General features: G+C 41.7%; 1 protein-coding gene across 23 annotated transcripts in view; it reads left to right on the forward strand.

Moving 5' to 3' along the window:
- The window catches only part of celf2 (cugbp, Elav-like family member 2), a 282,005-nt gene that overhangs the window by 190,586 nt on the left and 63,449 nt on the right, over positions 1-27,970 (forward strand). For all 23 annotated transcript variants that reach the window (XM_088072822.1, XM_088072819.1, XM_088072820.1 and 20 more), the window contains 2 exons: positions 1,552-1,634; positions 22,684-22,732. In XM_088072822.1, the coding sequence (XP_087928948.1) occupies positions 1,552-1,634; positions 22,684-22,732 (132 nt within the window). The remainder of the gene's footprint in view (positions 1-1,551; positions 1,635-22,683; positions 22,733-27,970) is intronic.

The following is a 27,970-nucleotide window of genomic DNA, read 5'->3' on the forward strand; positions in this document are numbered from 1 at the left end:
GCATCGGGAATCTCAGGGCTTCGTATTTGTCCTCCGTATTTCATCAAAGACTCTTTTCTCCGTCCTTCCTCCTCTTCGGTCTTGTTTTTAAATTTCCCCGTGGCTGTCCGGTAATAATGTCCAAAGTGTCACGAGTCGGTGCTGCCGCTCGTCTGCTGTTTGACAGTAATGAAACAGCAGCTGCTGTAAATGTTCAGAGTCCCACCTCTGCGTCCGGCCTAAATCTCCTCCTGCTGGTTTTCGCCTGACTGTGCAGGTTTGCGTGCTGACTGAGAATGACCCACAACTGCGGTGATTCAGCCTCACTCTGCAGGGATTACACACAGATTAAAGAAGAGGCGAAAATGCTCTCTCCCTTCTTCCCTTTTTACTTCCTCCTCTGCGACTGTGTGTGTGCACGTGCGTTCAGGTGCACGTTCGGTTTCCGTGTGTGGTGGAGTGATTGCGTGAGTAAGCAACTCAGTGCAGGCGAGGGTAATCCGGGGCTAAATTTGGACCGAAAAAATATTTTCTTTTAGTAGCCTGATAATCAGACTGTTCATTTTCTCACATGATGTTGAGTTCAGTAACTGGTTTTCTGTTTTAGCATTTAAAATATGATTTTATCAGACCAGTCCCAAGAAGAAAATGTTGGCATTGTACATCTGCAAGTCACAGATATGTTACATTTGTACATATTTTATTTTAATTTATTTCAAATTGATTTGATTTTGTTTTGTTTTGTTATATTTTATTTCATTTTATTTTATTTTATTCTGTTTTATATTATTTTATTTTATTTTAATTTTAGTTTAGTTTAGTTTAGTTTAGTTACTTCAAAATACACACAAGATTCACCATATTATCAACATATCACAAATCATCAACATGCCAGAAATGAGTTTAAAAAAACCCACAGAGACAAAGACACTTACTAATTACTGAATTACTGTGTGTTTTTTGTGTATCAAATCAGTGTTTCTAAAGCACCTCAGTACATGAGCTGGGAGGTAGAGGGCGTGTCACCTAGGCAACATACAACAAATATGGTTGTTTTAACCCTTTAAAACCTGGACCAATTGTCTTGATTTTTAATCAAAAACACAAGAAAAAAGGTTAAAAAAATAATAATAATAATAATGATTCTTTGTGTGATGTGGTGAGTGAGTGAGGAAGCATGAGCAGTAAATAAATACTTTTCTTTAGTGAATGAGTGAGTCAGCAACTGTTGAGATTACTCAAGGATTAATGAAGAGGCAGCCGCTCTCTCCACCACCTCTCAATCTTCAGTGTGTGTGTGTGTGTGTGTGTGTGTGTGTGTGTGTGTGTGTGTGTGTGTGCGCGTGTGTGTACATGTGTGCGCACACTTCCTCGAGGCTCAAGTCATCAGCGCTGAAACAAATCCAAAAGCATTCTTTCCCTCCGCGCTCGGATGTTCGGTCCTTAACATTCACTCAGCGTCTGCCAGTGTCGACAGGTGATGCCAAGCAGATGAATAGAGAAAATGCTCTTTGTTGCTCCTCATGCTCACCGCCCCTCCTCCTCTCTCTCTTTTTCTCTCTCTCTCCGCAGGCTGCTGTTTTGTCACGTTTTACACAAGGAAAGCTGCCCTTGAAGCCCAGAATGCACTGCATAACATAAAGACCTTAACAGGGGTGAGTGTGTTTCCTGGTTTCTCCTCTGCCTACTTTCTCCTCTAATCACACACTTCCAGCAGCAGCCTGAGGCGACCCACCCCAACCTGTGTGTGTGTGTGTGTGTGTGTGTGTGTGTGTGTGTGTGTGTGTGTGTGTGTGTGCTGCCACAGAGCATTTGTGAGCATGTGAGTGACCGAGTGACTCAAAGTGTGAGCAGGTGAGCAGCTGACTGTCAGAGTTGATAAGTGAAGAGAGAATTCGCTGTGGATTTGTTTTGGCGTTTTTTTCATTGAAAACACGATTTCAGTGATGGCTGAATTTAGCTGCTTCAGCTTCAGAGTCTCTGTGATGTGCACGCAGACTGGCTGTCGCGCTGTCATGTTGGATGCTTTTTTTTTAAAATGCCTGTAAGTTTTGCAATTGTTATTTTCTAAAATATGTTCATGCCTCCGCACGTTAGGTTGTCACATTGATGGTCATGATCATTCTTGTGAATGTGATATCTTAAAAACACCTTGAGAGAAGTTTTTCAAATTTGGCACAAACGTCCACTTGGACTCAACACTGAACTGCGTTGATGTTGGTGGTCAAAGGTTAAGGTCAGAGTGACCTTGACCTTTGTCTGTTTCTCGTGAATGATATCTCCAGAACACATTTAGGGATTTTATTTTATTTTTTTAATGTGACATAACTTGGATTGAAGAATACACTGATTAGAATTTGGTGATCAAAGGTCAAGGTCAGTGTGACCTCAGAAAAAAAACTCATGAAATCATACCGTAATTCTGACAAAACTTTGCACTAATGTTTAATCAGATGGAAGTATGAAGTGATGATGTTTTATATCCAAAAGGTCAAAGGTCAGTTTCACTGTGACATCATAATGTTCTGCAGAAACACTTCTGGCCGAAATCTCCTAAAATCTTAGAAAACACCCAAAATCCAACAAATATCCTAGATTAGAAATGCCCTAAAATCCCATGAATTTCCCAAATCCTACCACTGTCCTAAAATCCTAAAACATCCTAAAATCCCCAAAATCTTACAAACAGCCTAAAAACCCAGAAATGTCCTTTAATCCTTTAAATTTAAGACACAATGTAAAACTCTAGAAATGCCCTGAAATCTGTCCCAAAATCCTAGAAACATCCTAAAATCTGAGAAGCGTTGCAAAATCCGAGAAACATTCCTAAATTCTAGAAACATGCATGGGGCTGCTTCGATTGGCCCCTGGCCTCATTTTTCAAAAGTGGCCCCCAAAGCAGAGCAGGTTGAGTATTCCTGATTCCTGATTCCTGATTTCTTCGCAGCAGCATCCATATTTGACGTCTGTTGTCATGGCTACATATGAGGACAGACGCTGATGTAAACTGTAACCTGATTGGTTGACAAACAGCTGTGAGGTAAAACATTCTGATGAGCTCAGAAACATCTTAGATTCGGCTGTTTTTCTGTTGCATCTCGTTTCTGCAGATCTTGAGACGTTAGCTCGAGTATAAAGGTGTGTGTTGGCGCCTTTCTTTATCTCCGTCTGCTGCGTCCTCCGCTCTCATTCCCTCCTGCGGCCCAGGAGAGCGATAGAGGAAGTGGGCCGGAGCTCGCTCTCGCTCTTTTAGCCCTGGGTGGATATTTAGCGGCCCCCAGATCCCCTCAGCCGGGGCTCTTGGCTGCTTCCCGCCTCTCCTCTTGGCTGCGCCGGCTAACTGGAACCTCATCAGTGGAGCGCCCGCACTCGCTCGCTTCTGTCGGTTGGATCAGCGCACGGCCCTCCTGGGCAGGACGGGGCGGATACCGCGAATCCCGCGGGGAGCCATACGCCGGATTTGTGCTCGGGTTCCCGATTCGGAGTCAAGCTTGTTGTTTTGCACGGAGTCAGCGTGTTAATTGCTGGTGGAATAAGTCTGTTAAATGTGCTCGGTTCTCCTGCGCAGGGAGAGTTAGTCACTTATCCCTTGTTGGAGGTGTGAAACGGCCCCGGGGAGGACACAGACGGCAGCAGTTTCAGGATTACAGCAACATGAAATCGCCTTCTTCTACACCGTAACACCCTCCCTCTGCTCTGTCTGGTCATCCCTCCTCCCCACCGCTCCTCTCTCCTGCGGCACCGCGATCTGCCTCCTCCGTTTGGGCCTTTTTGAAGTCAGATACAAACACATTTCGATTGTCGCTCGCAAAGGCGTTAGTTTGGTTTCAGAGGGGGACAGATGAACCCTTTGAAGCCTGAGCAGATTTCTTTGAAAATGATGGGAGGGCAACGACCAATTTGACAAAAAAATTGACCCAAAAATTAGCAAGAATTTAGTAAAAAATGTAACAAAAAATTACCCTAAAAAAGCAACAAAAAAAAGAAAAAGTAAACAAAAAAAAATGACCTAAAGACAGTGCTAAAAAAAATAATCTGTCCCAGTCCATTTTATCTTTTCTTTTTTTTTTTGCAATTTGCAAGTTGTTGTGCATTCATGCCAAGTCGCTCATTATGTTTTTCCCCAGTATGTTAAAGAAATCAAATCAATTTTCTCAGGTTTCAAAGGTTAAATTATTGTGAAAGTCGCCTGATGTCGATCCAGATTTAAAATGGTGAAAGTCAAGGGATCTTCAACCTTTAACAGATCGAATTAAACATTAAATTTAAACAGTTTTTCACCCCTGAGTAATGTCTTCATATCTTCCTCACAGACCCAACAGTCTGTTTATAGTCTGAATGAAAAGACCGGAGGTTGTGCTGAAAGCCAAAATATAATTTTCAGAAAACTGAAACTACAAAGTAACAAGCTGCAGGTCCCTGGCTGTGAGATGAAACGTTTAACTGGGAGCACTGGAGATTCTGGTCTCCAGTAAACTCATTTTTGTTCTTGGCAGTGCAGGAAAGCTTCTGCCAGCAGGGAAAATTAAAACCGTCCATCGAAGCCCAGACGACATCCATCAACAGCACAATATGGACGTAATTAAACCCGCATCATATTCATCACGCCAGAGCTGGACGACGCTGACCGTCCGACATCCGAGTTTAATAAACGTCCAGTATTGACACGCGGATGTGCTTTAAATCTAATATAAAGGGGACGATAAATACACACGGGTCTCTGCAAAACACTCACTCATCAGACGGATCATTACGGATTTTTAAAAAAATATTTTAATAGTGTTTGTAAACTGGCTGCAGCCATGGGCGGATCGTGAGACAATGGGCCCCCGGGCACCGACATGCAAAAGGCCCCACAACCTCTCCTGCACAGGAGCCAAAAACACACACTTTGTGGTGGTTGTGCCTCTTATGTGGTAGTTTTGTCTCTATTTGAGGTTATGTTGTGTCTCTTTGAGGTTATTTTGTGTCTCTTTGAGGTCATTTTGTGTCTCTTTGAGGTCATTTTGTGTCTTTGAGGTTATGTTGTGTCTCTTTGAGGTTATGTTGTGTCTCTTTGAGGTCATTTTGTGTCTTTGAGGTTATGCTGTGTCTCTTTAAGGTCATTTTCTGTTTCTTTGAGGTTATTTTGTGTCTCTGTAGTCATTTTTTATCAGTTCGAGGTCATTTTTTTGTCTTTTCTGCTCATTTTGTGTTCATTTTGTGCCTAATTTGGTCATTTATGTCTCTTTGTAATGCATTTTGTATCAGTTTGAAGTCATTTTGTTTCTCTTTATGATAATTTTTGTCTTTTTTGGTAGTGTGTGTATTTTTAGTCATTCTGTACCGGGTCGAGGTTTATTTTTTGTCATTTTGAGTCTCCTCCTGGTTGGTGGATGCTTCTTCAAGTGACATTTTGTCGGTAAAGGCCAGGGGGCCCCTGACACTTTGGCCCCCTGAGCCTGTGCCCGGTAGGCCCGCTCAGTAATCCAGCTGTGGCTCCACCTCTGCTAAAAATAGAAATGCTGGAAAAAGGTGAGGGGAAGAAGTCAGCCAGAGAGCAAGAGAAACAGATGATGAGGACGGCGAATTAATTGCTGAGCGAGGCGAGTCAAGACAAAAGGGAGAGCTGACGGAGAGAGGAGAAATTGAATGGGGGGTGAGCGCGGCGATGGCGAGATGGACAGGAAAAAGGTGGAGTAGAGCACTCCAGCACGCTCGAGGGCAAAGCAATAAACGGGCCGCAGTTAAAAACCAATACCTGCTTATTAACTCCCCCACTCTCCTGGCTTGTAAAAAGCCGGCAGAACAATGTTTGTATTGGCACTGTTCCCCGCCCTCGCTCTGCCTCTCCCTCCAAAACGCCGCCCTAACAGGAGAGATGCAATCAGAGTGGAAAGCCGGACGGGCGCCAAATTGGAGGAAAGGGCACCGGTACTGGCAGCGCCAGCCGGCAGCCATGTTGTTTTAGGGCAGGAGCAGTTGAACGGCTGCCATGTTTTTAGGAGGGAATGAAGGGACGGCGTCTGTGGTTAATGTGATGCAGGAGCGTTTCTAGGATTTGAGGACGTTTGGGGCTCAGCACGGACCTCTGTTGGGGTCCAAGCTCTGTTTTTATGCTATTTATACACTTGGCACCTGATACACCCTGATTTTTCTAACTTTAACTATGAATTGCAATCCTAAACCTTTTAATATTTGACAGAAATTATACTTTACACCTGCTATCATTAAAATGTAATCACTAGAGTCTGAAAAATAATACGTATTTTTGTTGAAAGTGGTAAAATCTAACATTCGGTACATTTAGTCTGGTACAAGTTTGTGTGGAATGACAGCTAATTAGATCCAGCATTTTTTATATTATTAGGGACTGTTTGTTATTTATGAGAGGGGGGGGGGTGTTGCAGAAAGTGGGAGGCATGTCAAACAATTCTTGTTTCTTCAAAGTCATGTTGTGTCTCTTTGAGGTCATTTTAGCTCTCTTTTTTTAGTCCCGATGTGCCTCTTTGAGGTAATGTTATATCTCTCTGGAGTCATTTTGTGTCTTTTTGGTCATTTAGTGTGTATTTGAAGTCATTTTGTCCCTTACTTGGTCATATTTTGGTGTCTTTGTAGTCATTTTGTGTGTCTTTTGAGTGATTTTGTATCTTTTTTGGTCACTTTGCTTGTCTTTGTAGTCGTTTTTCAAATATTATTTCTAAATATAGTTTATTTGTTCTGTAGATGGCTACTGTGGACAGCTAGTCAGTGGCTTCATATTGACACTGGGGACCCGAGTCTACAGGGGCTCGTGTAAAGGAAGGAGATCAGTCTGTGGTGGTCTGAGTTCTCGGCAGGATGTTAGATTAGCGTTGATAAATTTGGCGCTCTGGTTGCTGTCCGTGGTGCTGATCAAAGGGAGGGATGCTCTTCACTTCAGTAATTAGGGGAGCTGTTTTGACGTGCGCCGTTTGGTAGTGTTGCAGCTCAGGATGTCTTCATTCAGTACGACTTGTTCTCTGCACATTTAACAACAAAGTTTTTCTGAATTTTGAAATTCAGCCCAGTTTAAGAGTTACCTGCATGTCTTTTCACCTGCAAATCACCAAACCGCCACTCTGTCTGTGCCGAGCCGTTATCAGCTGCTGCAGCAGTAAACTTCAGCACAGGAGAAAAAGCTGCATCAACAAGCTGCCACTCCATCAACTAATTCCTGTCATCTCGATGAAATCCTCACGCTCCAAAGGAATTCAGATTCATTTTTTATAATTAATTATTATAGTTTTTAAAAAAATCTTTTAAAAATGTTGGTGTTCCAAGGGTGCAGGTCCACCACAATAAAAATCCCCAAAAGTTAGCGATTTACAACAGCCAGAAACTGTAAAAACAGAAGTTATCATTTGATTTTCAAATTTCTGACCGTCTTTGAACACATCGTATGGGACCAACATTTTATGCATCTTCCCCCAGTCATCGACACCCCCCCTTCGATAAATGAAACTGTCCTTCAGGCCTATTCTTACTTTTGAAACTATATATATATATATATATATATATATATATATATATACACATATATGTGTGTGTGTGTAAAACATTTAAAATATTTGAAGCTGAAGTTTCGGACACCGAGGCCGTATAACACCACTACATTTCAACATTTCTGCTTCCAGAGTCCATAAATAAGTGTTCAGTTTTGAATATGCGCCCTCAGTAAAAACGAAGCGTCTCTACGAGCAGATCATCAATCAGCAGGTGGATCCGACTACAGAAAATAAAATGAACAATTTCAGCGGAAAACAAAAATAATGAGTCATCTGTACGACAGCGAGTCTTTGCAGTGAAGCAGGAGAACAACAGCTTTCACTGAAGTCGTTTCTAATGACCTGCTAATGAAGCTCTGGGGGTGGAGACTAACTGTGTGTGTGTGTGTGTGTGTGTGTGTGTGTGTGTGTGTGTGTGTGTGTGGGTGTGTGTGTGTGTGTGTGTGTGTGTGTGTCTGCATGTGTTGCCTGGAGAGCCACGTGTTCATCTTTGCAGCTCTAACAGCACCAGCAAGGTCTCTTCTATTCACACAAACACACACATAAAAGCACACACACACACATAAATGCACACACACACACACTAAACCCCCACTGTAACCCATCTATCGGCAAAAAACATGCCCTGTACCCCCGGAGCGATTTAATGCCATAAGACGCGACCCCCGCTGCATGGACGGATCCACACACCCCGGCACGAGTCGGCAACACACACTGGCAGCGCACACACACACGTTTATGTGCACACCAGCATATGTCCCTTCACAGTCTGACTTTATTACATTACATTTTTTTCTCTCTCCACCCGGAGACACGCCCACCCTCCTCGACGCCGCCGCGCAGCAACAACACCACGCGGCGAGTTAAAGCCTGTCAGCCCGTCAGACAAGGTTGTTTGAGATTTTCCACTAAATTGAACTCTTTCATTAGCGGCTGACAGATGTCTAAATGCCCCGTGCCCCCCCCCTCCACCTCCTCCTCCGTGCCCGCCGACAGGGGCCCCGGGGCCGCCGTTCTCCGTCTGAAGCCGAGCGGAGGAAGGAGGGGACAGAGATGGAAGGATGAAGGGAGGGAGGGAGCTAAATCTAGGACGTGTCCTCTGGAGCGCCCTCCAGCTTGGAGAACTCCACTCCTTTACTTCCTCCGCTCCCTCTCTCTGCACTCTGAGAAATAAAGGTTCCTAAAGGTTCATCTTGACGGGCTGAGGTTCCACCCAGAATCATCTGCTTCCAAAGAACCCTGTTTTGAACAAAGGGTTCTGTTAAGAACTAAAACCATGATTATTGGGAGGGAGATCATTGGCTAATGCAGTTCCCAAAGGAACCTACTGGGTATTTTTTAGATGAAACCCTTCAGATTCTAGAGGGCTCTGTAGAATCCCCTTGGTGGACTTTAGATTTAACCCTTGAGTTACTGAAGGGGATCCAGATGCAATCTTCTGGGTGGGTTCCAGACGAAACACTTGGAATATAAAAGGATTTTCGGTCGAACCCTCTGGGTGGTTTCTAGGTGGAAAAGGTATTTCTAAGTTTTAGCGACTTCAGTAAACCAAGTTAATCAGACTTAACTTGATCATCACACAGAGGATTTAGCCGATGATGAAGTAAGATCTGCGAGTTCTGATTCTTTAGCAAGTTCCAGAAAACACAAGTTTGACTGACTAGTTTGCAGCAGCAGAATAAAAAGGTATGTGTGAGCTCAGAAAAGAGATAAAGTTAACATAAACTAAGACTGTCTGTTATACTTATTTTTCAAGGCGATCACTTTCAAATCAAGACTCAGTTATATTGATTCACGATTTTCAAGGTGATTAGTTTCTTAGATTACTCAGATTTGTCAGATTTTAGAGTAAAGCTGGAGAACCGGATGTGGTTCTAGTGAGCACCTTTATTTCTCAGAGTGTGCCTCTTGCCCTCTCTCCGTCCCGATCTCTTTTGTCCCGTTGAATCTCTCTCTCCATCGTTCCCCGTCTCTCTTTCTCTTTGTGAAAAAGGATGAAAAGCTCTTTGATTCACAGTTTCTCTCAAGGATATTTCTCTCTGACAGTGAGGCTGAGGGGAGGGAGGGAGGAGGGAGGAGGGGGTGACCGGGGTGTGAGGAGGGCGCCAGCGAGGAGGGGGCTTCAGACGCGATCAGTCGAGCCCCGTCCTCCATGTGGGCGGATCAGAGCGTTTGTCGAGCGCCAAGCTTGATAAGAAGCGTGGGGCTCATTAAAAGCTACTGTCGCACTGAGACCACACACACACACACACACACACACACACACACACACACACACACACACACACACACACTCAGGTCCCCACCTCCCTTACCTTTCTGCTGGCGAGATAATTAGTGACGCTCGGCTGCCAGAATACAGGCGCGAGGTTGTGTGTGCTCGTGCGACCGGAGGCACATCAAAGGCCGCCATCAAAGCGAGTGTGATCTGGAGCAAGGTTAAGGCTTCAAAGGAGCAATTTATAATCCAAAGACAGAAGTCATTTAATCGGTCATTTATGATTTGGAGTCGGTGGACAGGGCCGCAGATAGAGCGCACACTGTAAGTGATAATGTGCATTATCATTTTCAATGATGTGAGAAATCTTATTCTTTCATGCAAAAGCCCCCGTGGTCTTCAGAGTCGGACCGCCGCCGCCTTTGAAGGGAACTTCGTGAGCTCGCCGAGAAATAATGGACTGTAAGACTGCGGCTGCTCTCTCACTGCAGGACTCAGAACTGTGACGCTGATAAGTGTTTTATTTGAACCTTGACATTCATAGACCTAATGTGTCCAAAATCCTAGAACATCCTAAAATTCTGTAAATTTTGTGAAATCCTACAAATGTCTTAAAATCCTGGCGGTTATTACAGTTTTAGACTTGCAACAAAAACACTGCCATACAAATATTACAACTACATCCCCGAACACAGTTTAGTTTGACCAGTTTTTAAATGTTTGTCTTAAATAATAATAATAATAATAATGATAATAACAATAATAATAACAATAATAATAATAATAATAACAATAATAAAGTTTATTTGTATCGCACCTTTCATACAACAAATGCAGCCAAACGTGTTTTAGTGGAATTAAAGTAAATTAAAGATGTTTCTATGAACGTAGCTGAGGAGTGTTTTGTGTTATCACTGATGATCACCGTCTGGAGGTCATGTGTGTGCTGTGGCGCCTTTGTGGTTGAGCGTGAATGCTACACACACGTGTGTGTGTGTGTGTGTGTGTGTGTGTGTGTGTGTGTGTGTGTGTGTGTGTGTGTGTGTGTGTGTGTGTGTGTGTGTGTGTGTGTGTGTGTGTGTCTCGTACGGTCTCGGTCACTGATATTGAATCCCGACTGCGAGGGCCATCTGCCTGACTTTGACCCAGCAGCTCACCGTCACAACTTCAGAAGAGAGGGAGGAGAAAGTGTGTGTGGTCACCGTCTGCATGCGTGCGTGTGTGTGTGTGTGTGTGTGTCTGTGTGTGTGTGTGTGCGTGCGTGCACACGCACGTATGTGTGTGTGTGTGTGAGTGTGACAGACAGAGAGAGAGAGGGCGGTGTTTGGTGCTATACAGTATGTGCACTCCCCAGTTTTTGGCACACACACTCTGGTCATGTGAAGTTTGCTGTTGCTTTGAAGGTGCCAACTGCTGGCAAAGGGCGCACACACACACACACACATACGCACTCACACACTCACACACTCCTTACATGACACACACTCATCCTATTCTCAGCGTGAACCTTAAGTTAGTCCTCTGGCTCCAGGAGAAGTCAACCTCTGAACTTTAAAGCATGCGGGCATTTCTGGAGACGTTGGCGGGCGGAGGCGCAGGGGGGAGGAGGCGGCAGGGGAGGAGGCGGTGGGGGGTGGAGGCGGTCGGGGGTTAACCTGAACCTGGGAGCAGTTAACATTTCGGAAGTGTCGAGTTTCCTGGACTCGATGCACGAGGAAAGACCGTTTAACGTGGAACCTTAAAGCTCAGAGGTCGCCTGATTGTCAGACATGTTGTCTGTAAAGTCTCTGTACGTGATGAGGACACAAAGAGGGGACGCTACACTCAGGGGCCACTTTTCTAAAATAACAGGAGGCCAGGGGCCAGTCACAAGAGCCCCATACACATTTAGGATTTCAGGACATTTGGACATTTAGAGGAATTTAGGACATCTCTCAGATTTTAGGACATTAGGGTCTTTTTTATAACAAGCTCTATTTTGCTGCTGTTTTATGCACTCTGGCACCTTATGGAGACTAAAAGTCCAAAAACAATTCCCAGAGTGAATCAATGTATTTTTATTGTGAGTTAGAAAACGGTCGGGGGGCCACCTGGAACCCTATCCAAGGCCAGATTTGGCCCGGGGGCTGTAAGTTGAGCGCCACTTCTATAAAGATTTAAAACGTTGAAAGCTAAAGAGGGGGGAGAGCGGGTGTCAGCTCGTCTGGCAGATAGACACCTCGTCTCAGCCAGGAAGGACGGCTGATTAAAGAGACTGTCCCATAACTGGAAGGTCATAAAATCCATCCTGGCTGCCCCCGCTGCACTCTGATCCCTCTGCCGTGATGTGGACCTTATGTCTCCGCTCATCTGGCTTTTCACTCAGATAAATACCCTCTGGTGATTAAATAAGCTAGTCTTGCATAGCGACAATTTTGACTTGTCATACTCGCAGACAAATTAAAGCTCGATTACTCAGTATTTTCATATTAATAGCGGCTCAGATGACTGTGTGAAAGTCAGTGACAATCCCACAGAGCAACCAGCAACTCTGTTAGTCTGCTGGAGCTCATTGCTGCGGTTCAACAGCAGATTTACTGTCTCATTCACAAAATGAACTGGCCACAGCTCAATAATTCATGCACTAACTATGACAACAACTCACACAAATGTCTTAAAAGTTGGCACAAACGTCCGCTGGGACTCAGCAATGAGGTGATTTGATTTTGGTGGTTGGAAGTCAAAGGTTTCTACGAATTTGACACAAACGCTCACAAAAACTCGGTGATGAGCTGAGATTTTGGTGGTCAAAGGTCAACGTCAGTGCGACTGTGCATTCATTTCATTCTCATGAATGTGAATCTTTAGATCACCTGCAGCGACTTTCCCCAAATTTTTCCCAATTTTTTTTTTTCATCCAGTCGGCATGTTAGCAGTAAACGGGCAGTGTGTTTCTTTGTGAAATTAAAAAAATAAAAAAGTTTTGTTTTTTAAAAAACAAGGAAATTACATCGATATACCACTTAAAAATGTCATAATTTGTAATGTATTTTTAAATATGTAATCATGATAATTAGAAATAGTGCTTTTGTCTCTTTTTCCCTATAAATTTTTCCCTTGCTTTTTAAAAAATAAAAAAATCTTAATGTGATAATTTCTTGCAGTTGTGAAGCATGTCTAGCTGCTAAGTGCTTATTGCTTTTTTCCATGTTTATGAAAGAAATCACACCAATTAAAAAATTTTAAATCATTTTCTAACATGATTTTGAATATGTATGTTTTCCGTAACTTCTGTTTGTTTTCTTATAAATTTTCCCTAGCTTTTTAAAAATAATTTTATATATCTAATAATTTCTTAAGTCGTGGAACATTTTTTGCCAAGTTGCTTATGGCCTTTTTTTTCCATGTTTATGAAAGAAATTGCACCATTTTTCTCAAAGTTTTAAGTTTAAATACTTGTGAAAATCATCTGAAAGCAGCACAAGAAGAGTTTGTGAGCCAAGTTTACACAGACATTGATGTGATTTTTAGCAGTGCATGGAAGCATAAATCTGTGAAACTTTAATTCTGGTTCTTTAATTTGGCTTTAGAGACGAAAAGATCAGTCTAATCAACTTTACACAGCACTTACAGATGGTGAAGCTTTACTCAGTGCTAGCAAATGGCCAAAAATTAATGAGAAATAATAAATAAGTGACTATAATGGATGTTTTTTGGCCTCCTCAGTGAGCGAGACACGAGCAAACACCTGAGGAACACTTTAAAATGTCCCAGTATATCACGTATGACTCACTAATGATGAAGACATTATGAAGACGGGAGGAAGAGCTCCACTTCAGACCAACTTCAACAAACAAAATGAGAATTTCCCCCCCGTGTAAGATGAATGAAGTCATTAAGTCAAATTTGATTCAGACACGAATAAGCAAACAATCATGCGGGCCGTGTAGCTGCCGCTCGGCAAACTATAAATCCAGATAAATTAAACAATTTCATAGCAGGCTAATAAATGCAACACATTGCTTTGCAGTAATTGTAGAGCAGCAAAAAAAGAGGAGCAGTTATTACCGTCAACGCGGTTCTTAAACAGTGGGACAACATGGTGGCTTAGCAACTCATTGTTCAGGAATAAGTGGCGACTTTCAGTTTGCACATTAATATGTAAATTAAATGTTAATCGATTTTCAAAGGTGTGTATTTATCGTGTGTTATACAGCGCTGCCCAGCGTGACTCAGTCAATCAGAGCTGAACTCTGCAGTTTGTGACGAGACAATTCAAGTGCTCCCAAAAAAAACAAAAAAAAAAGAGATTGAACATAAACGGTGACACTTTGCTTCAAGTGCACTGCGGACGCTCTACAGGCCGATGATGAGGCCGTAACAGCTCAAAGTTTTAATAATCAAACATCAATAAATTACAGTGGATTTAACTTTGTGTCAGTAACTGTACGGCTGTCATGTGAAGTATTCTGCTTTTTTGTCAATCATCTTCTGATTGATGGTTTAGAGCCGAGATAGTCGAGGAAGGAAGGAAAATAAGGAAGAGAGAAGTCAGCATAGTTTAAAAAATAGGCCATAATCTTGGTTATTAATTGGAAACACAGCTTTTGCTCAAGAGGGAGAAAGCCTACAACTACCAGAATGCACTGCGCCACAATAGACCAATAAATACTCCCGCAGGTGGGTGCTGTTAAACAAAGTTGAAACAAAGGTACAAAGTGCTTTACAATTTTAATCCCAGAATACAAGAAATTCAGGATTTAATCAAAATACATCAAGCAATTTCAAGAGAGATGATGATATAAGATGAGATAATCCCCGCCTGTGCCGAGGACGCAAAACATGGTTTTAAAAATCTTCTATAGTTTCTTGGTCTTACCCTGTCGGACTACATAAAAAACTTATAAAATAAACTCAGCAGCAGACCTTAAATTACAAGTTTGGGTGGATACTCTGTTGACAAAATATACAGCTTGTATTTGGAGAAAAAGCCTCAGAGCTGGCGAAACTCCTCCCAGTGATGCATTTTTCATCATTTAAGGGGAGGAGGGATATCCAGTCACTGCTTAGGTGGAAGAAAGTTTACCACAGATCATCTATCCACATTATTTAGACTCAAAGCTGGTTTAAATGTCCCTTTAAAGATGAAACACGCATATTTAAAGCTCGGATGCCTGCTGAGCTAATCGCTGTCTGCTGGTCAGCCGAGTCCGCTCAGCCTCTTTAAAAACCTCTTGTCCGAGGTCTAACCTTTCAGCTTGTTGCATAATATCCTCCAGGCTATAACACATGAATGTTTGATGACACACGGCTTAGTACATGATAAATTTAATATCCTACACCGCCGCGTTTCTGCCGTTTTCCACCGTAGCACCACCCACATCTGCTTCCCGGCTCCTTGGGCGGCGTTCGGGTTTCTCAGGAAAACTCAAAGAGGCTGCAGAGTGAATCAGCCGGTCGAGCAGTCGGTGGGAGTCGCCTCGTCTCCTGTTCTCCTCGAGTGCTGCGTGGAGAGCTGTTGTGATAGAGCGGCGATATGTGTAATAGGCTCGCACCTGAGCAAACAGCACACGGCGACTGACAGGCTGCGGACGTGGAGCGCTCCTCCCCGCGCCGCACTGCCGTCAAGCACCCGGCTGAAAACACACGCTCGTGCACACCGGACGGCCTGTTCAGGTATCAGTCAGCTGATCAACGAGGCCGCACTTTCATACGTCCCGCCTGCTCCGCCTGCTGCGATGGATCCTTTGTGATCATACTCAGGAGTTATTCTGGAGCTGATGGATGCGGTTCGGATCAGATTCGCTCCGGCTCAGGTGCTGGCTGACAGCGTCTGCTGGTCTAAATGCAGTTTGCAGAAAACTTTTACGTCTTCTAAAAAGAAATGGCAAAAAGTAAATCAGTGCAACTCAACAAAGTTAAAAACTAATTTAAAGACCTAAACAGTAAATGGGGATTATATTTTGTAATTCAGAGACATTATTTGGCAGTAAAACAAAATCAGGCTTTGAGTGATAATGACAATTATAATAACATTAATAATAATCTTTACTTGTGTACCAGCTCTCGTGCAAAAATGGAGCTCAAAATGGTTTACATTTAAAAGTGCTAAAACTAAAACCTCCCTCTCTCTCTCTCATCATCATCAGTCGTTTTTTGGATTTTTAAGACATTTTTAGGCTTCCAGGACTTTTCTTGAATTTTAGAGCATTTTTTGTTTTGTGTTTGGGTTTTTTTTTTTTTTAGGGCATTTCTATGATTTCAGGAAGTTTCTTTGATTTCAGGACATGTCTTTAGATGTGCTCATATTGTAGGACATTATCTAGGACTTTAGGACATTAGGGTCTGAGCTCGGACCTCTGTCGGGGGTGTGGGGGATCCTCCACTGACTTTTTTTTGATCAACGAGCTCTATTTTGATGCTGTTTTATGCTCTCTGACACCTTAGAGACTAAAAGTACAAAAACTATTCACAGTGAATCATTTTATTTTTATTGTTAGTTAGAAAATGATTGTGGGGGCCAGATTTGGCCCACGAGCCGTGAGTTGAATATCACTGCTGTAGACTCTTGAATGTCGATACAATTAAAACTTCAGGAGTGTTTCTCCTCTCCAACGTCTCACAACAACAACACACACACACACACACACACTTGACACATGACAAACACTCCCTCTGCCTCAGCACATCACTCTGACAAACACCTCCACACAGATAAAGTCTGACTTTAATTCTCGCTCTCCGAACAGCAAACAAACCACTATAAATCAAATTGTCCTTTACAATATCCCTCGTCTTAGCGGCGCTTAGCGCACAGTTAGCCTACATTATCCCCACTTCATTTAGCTCGGTAAACAATTAACCCAACGCGCGTGTGTGTGAGCAGAATGATTGAGGGATTTGGCATTAGCTATGCTGCGTCGCGTCTCCACACTAACTACTCTAAGTGTTTAACATAGTTAGCCCGCATTTAAAGCTCCCCCTTTTTCTCCCTCCCTCCCGCCCGCCGCAGAATCAATATGCTTAAACGCCGCCACCAACTCGGAGAGAAAAGAGGGGTGAGGGGAGTTAATTTGAAACAAGCGATTAATATTTCTTTCGTTAAATAAGAGCACGCGCGCGCACACTCGGATGGTCGGCGCATCGATGAGGTTTGCCTTCCTTCAGCCGTGTTTGCGATAGCATTTGGGTTTCACTACAGCAATTACAGCCTTTAATTGAATTGATTTCGATAATGAGCCTCTGTAATGACACCGCTGTGGGAATGGGTTTGTGTGTGTGTGTGTGTGTGTGTGTGTGAACAAGTCACTGTTGTTTTTCTGGACTTAAATGATCTGTGAGGAGGCGAGCATGATTTAACCCTTTAAAACGCGGAGCGGCACCATTTTCCTTGTGCTGTTTCCAGATGCTTTTACAATTTTTACATCTTTGAATCCAACATTGGAAACAAAAAGGAAATGAGCAATTTGGTAATTAATGTTCCCCAAAAAGAAAATTGTAGATTTTGGGGGAAAAAAAATAAGGCTTGGGGAAAATTTAGGGAAAAGGGAAAAAAGTATAAAAATACACTATTTATAGTCATTATAATTCATTATAAATGCATAAATTATTTTTTAAGCACTTTTTCTATGTAATTTCTGTTGGGTTTTTTAGCCTAATTTTTTAAGAGTTGTTTGTAGTCTTCTGTCTTTCTTTCATTGCTAAATGCCTTCTTCCCCTGTTTTTGAAAGATGAAGATCAAGTTTTTTTCCTCTGGTTTGAAAGGATTAACTTGGGGGCCACTTTTGAAAAATGACAGAAGTCCAGGGGCCAGTTGCAGCTCCCTGCATGTTTAAAAGATTTCAGGACAATCCTTGGATTTTTCAGACATTTCTAGGATTTTAGGACTTTGTTATGTATGGGAGGTTTCTCAGGTTTTTGGACATATTTTGGATTTGAGGACATTTCTAAGACTTTAGGACATTTCAAGGATTTCAGGATATTTCTCAGATTAAAGGTAATTTCTAGGATTTTAGGAAATTTCTAGAATTTAAGGACGTTTCGAGGATTTTAGGACATTTCTCAGATTTTTGGACATTTCTAGGATTTTAGGAATTTTCTCAGATTTTAGGACATTAGGGTCTTAGCTAGGACCTCTGTCGGGGGTGTGGGAGATCCTCTACTGGCACTTTTTTGATCAACAAGCTCTATTTTGATGCTGTTTTATGCTCTCTGACACCTTTTGGAAACTAAAAGTACAAAAACAATTCTCAGTGTGAATCACTTTATTTTTATGTGAATGATTGATGTTCTGGGGCCGCCCAGCGGTGTCCAGATTTGGCCTGCGGGCCATAAGTTGAATATCACTGGTTTACAGGGTCACAGGATAAACATTTCGATGAAAGATTGACCAACGTGGCGGAGCAGAGAGGAGGAAACATTAGCTCTCACATAGGGTGTCGGACGTAAACATGGAGATCAAGCCGCCGCCTGACGGGACAGATACGTTTGTAAAGCTAAATGCCAGCGCAGCATCGCGCCGGCTGCACACACGGCTTTACGTGGCGGAGTTTTTGGTTCTCTGTGCTTTTTTATGAGGCTGAGCGCGGCGAGGACTCAGGAGTTTTGCCTGGCTCCTGCTGAGCGCATAATGAATGGCAGACTGCGGCTGCGGGCCTGCCAGGCAAGAAGAAACAGCACTGTGGAATTGTGGGATGGCGGAGGAGAGCCTTGCTGTTGTGAGTCTCGGCGGGAGCTCTCCGAGATCAAACATGTCGACAGCGCCGCCGCCCGCCGGGCATTCGGGGTAGACAGACCTGAGGAGGAGACGCCCAAAAAGCAGACAGAGCTTTTGTACCTGAGTGTGTGTGCTGTTTATGTTTGTGTACGTGTGTGTGTGTGTGTGTGTGTGTGTGTGTGTGTGTGTGTGTGTGTGTGTGTGTGTGTGCACGTGGTAGCTTTTGGCTGTGTTTTCCAGGAGTGAATGACGGCAGCGCGGCGGATTCTGTCATGGCTTTTGTTTTGTTTTTGCTTTTGTTTTTTTGTTTTTTTGCCTTTAGAGGACAGACTTTGAAAAGGATTAACGAGAAGTGACTTGATGTGACTTCTAGGTTCGCTTTGACACGATTTTCCTCCTTTTGATGTGACTTCACACACACACACACACACACACACACACACACACACACACACACACACACACACACAAACACCTCGTCCATGTCCCGGCATCTGTCCTTGTGTTGGTGATACTGTACTGAGACTGCAGCCTGGAGGGTTCGCCACCATTCCTGTCTGTCCAGTGTCTTTGACCCTCTTCCCTCCTTCTGTCTCCTCTTCTCTCTTGGACCTTTTTTCTTTCTGATCCTTTTGTCTTTTTCTCACCATGTCTCTGTCACCGTCTTATTTCTTTCTTTGTTACTCTCCTTTTACTTTAGACTTTCTGTCTGTCTTGCTTCCTTGTCTTCATATCCTCGTTTTTTTCTCCTTTTGTCTTTCTGTCTTTTTGAGGCTGATGCACACAGCAAAGTACAAGCGAAAACCATTCAACCGTCGCTGAATTTCATTTAAATTTCATTTTTACTTTCTCGTTTAATTCTCTCTTTGTTTCCGGCTGTAGTTTTTTCTTAGCCCTTTTCTCCCTGCTTCCTGTCCTCCTGTATACAGACATGAAAAGGAGACAAACCGTCCAATAATCACACAGTCAATTTGTGGTTTCTTTACCATTTTTGTCTTTTCTTTCCTTCTGCAGTTTAGCTTTCTGTTTTTCTTCCTTTTCCTTTGGATGGACATTTGTAACATATGCACATTTTTCTTTCTTTTACATTTTTTCTATTGGTTTCATTTTATTCTTCTTTCTTATTCCTTTTACTTTCTTCTTGCAAATTTCATTTCAGTCTTTCTAGTTTTCCATATATTTCTGCTGGAAATGCATCACAGGTCAGCCGTTAGTAAATTTACACTATTTTCTTTCAGTATACCATCAATCCAATTACCAGAATAAATGTTGGCATCGTACGTTGCTATAAGTCAAGGATGTTACATTGCTTTGTTTGTATCAGATATGTTAAAACTTTACATTTGTTTATGCTTCAATTTTGAATTTTATGTTGTGACAACACTGCGGTTGGAAACTTGGTTAGAAAAACACCATCTGTTTGCTCAAAATACCTGCTTTTGTCACTAAAAGTACAGCTAGTAATGACCCAAACTCTCGTTACAAAATACTCACTTTTGTCGACACAAACAAGGGTAGAGGTAACTTAAACTTTTGTTAAAAGTATTGTCTCTTGTTGATACGAACACAGCTAATAATGACCCAAACTCCTTTTTAAAAGACTGCTCGCTTTTACCGCAACAAACACAGCTAAAAATAACCCAAAGTTTTATTAGAAAACACCCACTTTTGTTGCTTCAAACACATCCTGACATGTCCCAGTCTCTCATCAAAAAGTTCACTTGTTGTTGCTATAAATACAGCTACAAATGTCCATTACTGTTTTATAAAAAGCTAAAGTTTTATTCTGCAGATTGTGCTGGTACCATGATAGGATGTTTGCATTTTTGCAATGATTTCTTCTTTTTTTTGGGTTATATTTTGGAGTGAGTCCATACAGTGTGCAATCTTAAGTGCAGTTGTTCATTCAGTCCAGTAAATACCTGCTGTTGTCACCACAATAAGAGCGAGAAATGACCCAGACTTTTGGTAAAAAGTGTTCGCTTTTGTTGCAATAAACACATGTAGAAATGACCCAAACGCTCTTTAAAACTATTTGCTTTTTTCGCAACAAACACGACAGGGGATGACCCAGACTTTTGTCAGAAATATTCTCTTGTCTCTTTAAACACAGCTAGAAATGACCCAAAGTCTCGTCAAAAGCTACTCGCTTTGTCATATCAAACATGGCTAGAAATGACCCACAGTTTTGTTAAGAAATACCCACTTTTGTCACTTCAAACACGGCCTGACACGTCCCAATTTCTCATTAAAACACTCACTAGTTGTTGCTATAAACACAGCTACAAATGTCTGTTACTCTCATACAAAAAGCCAACATTTTATTCTGGTATTTTTGCATTGCTGCAATGATGGGAGTGTTTGTCTCTTTCTTCTTTTTTTGGTTATATTTTTAAGTTTATCTGTACATTCTGCAGTTTTCAGTTGCATTTTTTCTTCATTTCATCCCCCTCCATCATCGACTGCCCCCATCAGGCTGGTTTGGGAACTATTTAACGGGCAGACTATATATGTGTGTGTGCGTGCGAGCGTGCGTGTGTGTGCGTGTGTGTGTGTGTGTGTCTAGGACAGGTCTGTGAGACAGGAAAAAAAGCAGAGTGAGGATGATAAGGAAGAGAGCAAGAGGGAGAGAGTTGGGATAAAGGTGTGTGATAGAATTGGAAGATCAAAGCCTTCTGTCACAGCGTGACTGAGCCCAGGGGCGTTATGGGTAAGACAGGGCGCGCACACACACTCGTACGGACACCGACACACACACACACACACACCCACACTCTCTGCTGGTATTTGACTCTGAGTGTGATTGATACTGGGCTAGATTTGGAGAATCACTGTCATTCGTCTCTCCGCAGATCAAACAGCCACATAATCTCCCATAAAGGAAAGAGAGATGGAGGGAATAAAAAAGGGACAGAGGAGGAGAGAGTGAAGGAGGGGGGGAGACAGGGAGAGAGAGAGAGAGAGGTGACAAAGCCTTCTCATCTTGTGAAGTGTTTTCTTGTTTTTCCATAAAAGAAGACCCGCCACCTTAAAAACACATCCATCATTCAGCTCCATTAAACTGCATCTTGGGCACATCAGAGAGATACCGAGTATCTGAAAAGACAAGTGTAAATGCAGCATTTAGACCCCATTTACACCTGGCATAAACACGCAATCTGTATCTTATCTCCGAGTGAGGAAAAATGCAAATAAATGTAATTTGTAAATGTACTTAGAAGCAAACAAAATGCGTCCGCGCCAGCCGGACCACATCTTAACCCTCTGAAACCTGCATCAGCATCACTTTTCTGTGTTCAGACGCCTTTTCCGAGCATTTAACAATGTTGAAACCTGAGCAAATTGGTTTGATTTCTTTCAAAAAACAAGAAGACTCTGCCAGAGTTGTCCCTTGTTACCGATTCTTTTTGTGCTATTGGTGGACAGGATCTGAAGGTGCACAGGAGGGAAGAGGCCAGAGTCTGCGCAGTAACAATATCCGAGGTGGCGGAGTTGCCGCCAAAACACCCATCTGACCGATCGTGAGAAGCACCATTGAAAGCGAGCACACGGGTTGACTGTCACAGCTGTCAATCATGGCGGAAAATCTCCTTTTTGTATAATTTAATAACTCATTAAAGCCAAACTTATCATGAAAACAAAAACTCAAACAAAATCAGGGTGATGAGAACTGCCGTCAGTGACAGAAACCGTCTTTGGGAAAGATTTATTTGGCGTGTATTTTGAGATTTTAGCTTGGCCTGTTTATTTAAATGGAGGGGCGGGCTTTATGACCTATACGGCAGACAGACACCAGGGGGCGATCCAGACTGAAGAGCCTCACTTTGGGGGAGCTGTCATGTCGTCCATCTTTACATACAGTCTATGTTTTCACCTGTCAGCTCTCAGATACGTCCTTTTGCTTGTGAGTCGTTTTTCTGAACAAAGCGAGGTAAAGCGCCTCAAGGTCTGATAAAGTTTTAATTGATGAAACAGACGTTCCAGTCATGAAGGCTTGTGATTCAATAGTTCAAACTACGCCGGTAAATCGCCTTAAACCATTTTGAAATGAACTCTGAATTATCCACGCACTGTGTTTTCTATAATTTATCCTAATCTATGAAAATTTCACAGAAAGGAAAACACCTCTCGTTACATTGCCAGTTATAGTTTGTGAGATCGGAAGTGATGTTTTTCGCTGTTTCAACACCTGAAATATTGAGTGTGAGCGCTGTGCAGCGTCTGTGTTCGTGTGTGTCTGTGTGCAGCGTTTTAATATATTTTGTCCTTCTCTTGTGTCTCCGCAGATGCACCACCCCATTCAGATGAAACCTGCAGACAGTGAGAAATCTAACGGTGAGTGGCCGCCCACACACACACACACCGACAGTCGCATCAATATCACACACACATGCATCAATAGCCTTTTTGAATTTGCTTGGTAATAGCCGTCTCAGCGGCGTGTTTGCTCGCTGGCTGACGGGCAGACGGGACGAGACACAGGGGGAAAAGACTGAGCGAGAGACATAGGGAGAAGCAGAGGAAGAGGGGAAGAGACAGAGAGAGAGAGAGTAAGAGGGGGAAATGCTGATATATATAAATATATTCTTATATGTGTGATGAATTATTAAGGTGCTTCAGAAGGAGGTCAGTGAAAGTTGAATCGTTTTGGCCTCGCGGTGAACCAGCCTCTCTCCCCTGTGGCTGCTCGCTCATACAAACATGCTGTACACACACTCCTCGCGATGTGCACGTACACACACACACACACAATCGCTTTTATGCATATATCTCACACAAGCACTGTCACCCACCCCGTCCTCACATCACCCCGTTTCCAAACTACATATTGCAGATCCAGCTCTGAATTGATTTCCTATAGCGAGCCTCCGTTCCCTCTCAACCTAACGAGGGAGCTGTTGGACGATATGCACCACGGGAAGCATCGGGGTGTCTTTAAAGGGACGGTTCACCCCAAAATCTAAAACTACACGTTTCTTCTTACCTGAGGTGTTGTTGAACAATCTTTTAGTATCCATAAGGTGCCAGAGTGCATAAAATAGCATCAAAATAGAGCTTATTGATCAAAGGATCCCCCACACCCCTGACAGAGACAAGACACACTAATGTCCTAAAATCCTGGAAATGTCCTAAAATTCAAAACATGTCCTGAAATCCGAAATATCCCTACAATCCTAGAAATGTCCTAAAATCCTATAAAAGTCCTTAAATCGGAGAAACGTCCTGAAATCCTTGAAACATCTTTAAATCCAAAATATGTCTTAAAACTTAGAATGTCCTAAAATCCTATAAAAGTCCTAAAATCAGAGAAAAGTCCTAAAATCCTTACAAATGCCCTAAAATCCTTACAAATGCCCTAAAATCCTCAGAAAATCCATAAATCCCAGCAATCAGAGAAACATCCTAAAATACTAAAATGTCCTAAAATTGATTTGATTACAATCACTTATAAAATAATAGTTATTTTCACTTTTTAGTTGATGTCTCGAAATGAAGTAAATACAACAGAATTGTAAGTAAACCTCACAAATAATATAACAAGTAAGAATAGTTATTTTTACTTACTTTTGCAAGTCAGTTGGTTTCCCACGTTTTTTTAAAGTGAGATCAGCTTGTCATATTTTACAGTGTGCGCAGGATTGATCAGTCATGTTGTCTCTCTGTTATAACGTCCATCTCTTTCTCTTCTTCCGTCTCCTCCTCTGACTAAACTAATCCACCTCTGAGCAGCTATTCGTCACTGTTACAGCGACTCTAACACTGGGTTTATTAAAGGTCATTACCATTAAGTGGATGGATACGTTACGTACGGTCTGCTCCATATTTCACCATTCTGGCAGCGAGCAGCGGCTGCTTTATTAAGTTCCGCCATCGTTACCCCGACGGTTATGTCTGATAAAGTCGTATTTCGCCATATTTCAGCGGAGCGGGTGATGGCTTTTATAAGGATTTCCTCCCCTGGCTTGCTGGATACTGTGGTTTTATTGGATCCCCCGCAGTGGACAGTGATGTAGCAGGTGGCTTTATGATGCCACTCCATCGTCTGCGTGTCAGCACACGGACTCCTCCGTGATGTAAAGTTATGGCAAATCTGCTGCTTTCAAAGGAGACCCATTCTGCTTTTCTGTAGTTTGTGTCTTTAAAGGGATAGTTCACCCAAAAATGAAAATTCAGTCATCATCTACTCACCCTTGTGCTAATGGAAAGTCGGATGAAGTTTTTATCACCCACAAAACACAATCTCCCAAACAAATGAAGCAAGTGGTGACCAGAATACAAATGTTTAAAAATACATCATAATGATAGTGCTCGTCCAAAGTAAGTGTCCTGAAGCCCCCACGTGCCAAGTTGTTTTGAAAAACATTGCTGGTGTCATGCTTTTAGCCTTGTTGTAGCCTGGAGCTCCTAACGTGAGAGCCACGTTCACGTATGTGCGCTCTCTTAAGACCAACAGCTCGCGGTATCCACGCGCAAAAAACAACTTGGCACGTTGGGGCTTCACGATACTTGGATTTCTTCGGACGAGCAGTATGGAGACATTTTGTGGTGTTATTATGTGGGGTTTTTTTTACATTTGAGCATGTCATCTTGGTTGCTGCTGTTGTTAATTTCTTACCGCTTTCAGATATGTTCCTGCTGGAACCTGACTGGGCTTTTTTTGGGACGGGGGCTTACTGAGAAAGATGCTAAATGGAGCTTCTCAGACAGAGAGTGAATACGTGTGCTCCAGCACAGACTGTATGAGAAAAACTGTGTTTGACTAACTGGACTTTGGTGGTCAAAGGTCAAGGTTACAGTGACCTTGTCTGTCTCATTCTTGTGAACGCATTATCTCAAGAACACCTTGAGAGAGAATTTCTTTAAATTCTGCACAAACATTCAGGTGGGCTCAAGGATGAGCTGATTTGAATTAGGTTGTCAAAGGTCAAGGTCATTGTGAGCTTGCATGTGTCTCATTTTTGTGAGCATGATATCTCAAGAAATCAGTGAGGGATTTTCTTTAAATCTGACACAAACATTCACTTGGACTCAGGGTTAAGCTGAGTAGAATTTGGTGGTCAAATATAAAACATGTTTGTAACTGAAAAGCTTTGGGTGTCCACCTGAAACGGCTGATTGTAGAGATCTTTTGTGCGTGAAGCGTCCGTGTTTTCAGACATGGATGTTAACTGTAAGAGAACCTTGACTGGTGCATTGAGGCATAAAACAACGTGTTGGTAATTCTAGTTTGATCATAAGAGCGTTTAAAATGTTGCAGTAGAAACTGAAAATGAGCAGAATAGTTCCTCTTTAATATGTACAAACACACAGGGTTTAAAATTCGCCCCCCTTTTTTTTAAACTACCTGCATCCAGATTTTAATGGTCACTTCATCCAATCATGGTTTCATCCGTCTTCATATTCTGCTCAATTACTCCGCTGTAAGGGTCACTTCATCCAAATTGCAAAAACACACATTTTCTCACTTAGCCATGCAAATAATTTCAGTTTTATTTGCAGAAAAAAAAAATCCAGATATCTGCTGCAGAGATTTCTGGAGTTCTGTCACGCTGACTGATCCGCAGACATCACCGACAAAAATTTAAACGGGGGGAATATTTTTCCACCTGAGGTACAAAAACTATCAGCTGTGAGGTCGCAGGATTGTAAGCAGACTGTTTGGGGACATGCTGGGCTTTTTCAAATGTATTTTTGTCTATTTACCATTTTTTGGGACATCACAAACCAAATTTAATTATTGTGCAGAGCATTTCAGGGGCTGTAGAAAGCTCGGCAGCAGATATCCTGAAATATGCACACATGAGGTCAAGGGGACCCTGAACATTTAGGTTTGATTTGGTTCATGGATGCAATCTGCTGTAAGAAATTAAAAACCATCAAAGATGGATAAGATTTTAACCCTTTCAGATCCCCCATCCGTTTTTTAGGATGTCTGTATCTATGATTACTGTCATCTGACTCAACCTAAATTTACAGACTCATTTGATAAGATGTCTAAAAAACAATCACAGAGTTTTACCGCAGTGGAGCTATGCCCCTTTTTTTTCGACAAGCGTGGCCGACCGTGAGGAGAGGAGGAAGAGCAAGGCACATTTCAGTCTGTTAACAAGCAAATTAATTAGCAAATTAGTCTCATTTCTTTAAAAAAAAGAAGAAAAAAAGGCAAAAATACAATAACAAACTTGGCAAGAAATGTCCCACCAACTGCAAGAAATTATTAAAAGGTGAATAGAAAATTACAAAAAAAACCTTTTAAAACAGGGGAAAGGATTATCTAGAAATTATCAAAATAGAAAAAAATGTCCAAAAAACTATATTTAGAATTATAATAATTTTACGTTTAAAATTATTATTATAAAAAATAAAATAAAATATTTTAAAAATACATTTTTATTTTCTGCACTTATTTGGGTTATTTTCTTTCTTTTTTTCTTGTTTTAATTTATTTTTTTTATTTTGCTTGTTTGGTTTTTTCACTTTTTTTGTGAATTTTTGAGCCATGTCTTGTTAAGTTAAACCAAATTGCCCAGGGTTCAAAGGGTTGATTATATAATTAAAATACAAAATTTCTGTTTAACCAACTTTTAAAGTAAACATCAGATGATTATGATTATTATTACTTACACATGACAAAAACTCATATCCAATATTCACAGCTTTTACTCGGGGCTTTTTCCAAAACATCCATTGATTTTAGCTTCACCAAACAGTAACGGTCATTTCATAATCGCACCGAACCTCAACAGCTGATTAACTGGAAACCTAAACTGTGCAGAAGCAAGACAAAAATTCCATTTTGTTTTTATAATTGTGGAATTTGACCCTCAAAATAAAGTAATTGAGCAGAACTGCCAAATACACACCAAATTAGATTTTGTTTAGAAAAGCCTGTCCACAATGTCTGCTCTCCTCTCCAACTTTAATCAGGTTTTCTTTCAGTTTCCAAACCTTCCTCGGCTAAATATCGCTGAACATAATGAAGCTGACAAAACACGGCGAGTGCATCAAAACGAAATCAATTAAAAACAGATTGTAATAATAGAGCAACACATTCAGGTCCTGTAAAAGTGTCTTTAAAGAGACGATAAACGAAATTACTTTTTTTTTTTTAAATTAACAAATTGCAAGAAATTAGTAAAATGTTTTACTTTTTTTAAAAAAATTTTTTTTTTTGATTTTTAATTTTCAGAAATGTATCAACAAAAAACAAAACTAGGGAAATATGCCCAGAAAATGTGTATATATTTATTACATTACATACAATATATATTACAGTTAAAAAAATTATACTCATATTTGTTTATCCTCTGCACTTTTTTTGGGTCATGTGCTTTTTTTTAACTTAAAAAAACATAATATAATATTTAAAAATATGTTTTTATTTTTCTCACTTTTTTAGGTATTTTCTTGCTTTTTAAACTTTTTTTGTGCTTATTTTCAGCTCATTTACCTGCAACTTTTTTCACTAATTTATTGCCATTTATTGGACCATGTGTTGTTAGGTTGCTTGTTGCCTTCTCCACATGTTTTTGAAAGAACTAATTTTAACTAATGTGCTCACGTTTCAAAGGG

Source organism: Plectropomus leopardus, chromosome 22 (assembly GCF_026936395.1).
Source record: "Plectropomus leopardus strain MGB_pleo_1.0 chromosome 22, ASM2693639v1, whole genome shotgun sequence".
Classification (NCBI taxonomy): domain Eukaryota; kingdom Metazoa; phylum Chordata; class Actinopteri; order Perciformes; family Serranidae; genus Plectropomus; species Plectropomus leopardus.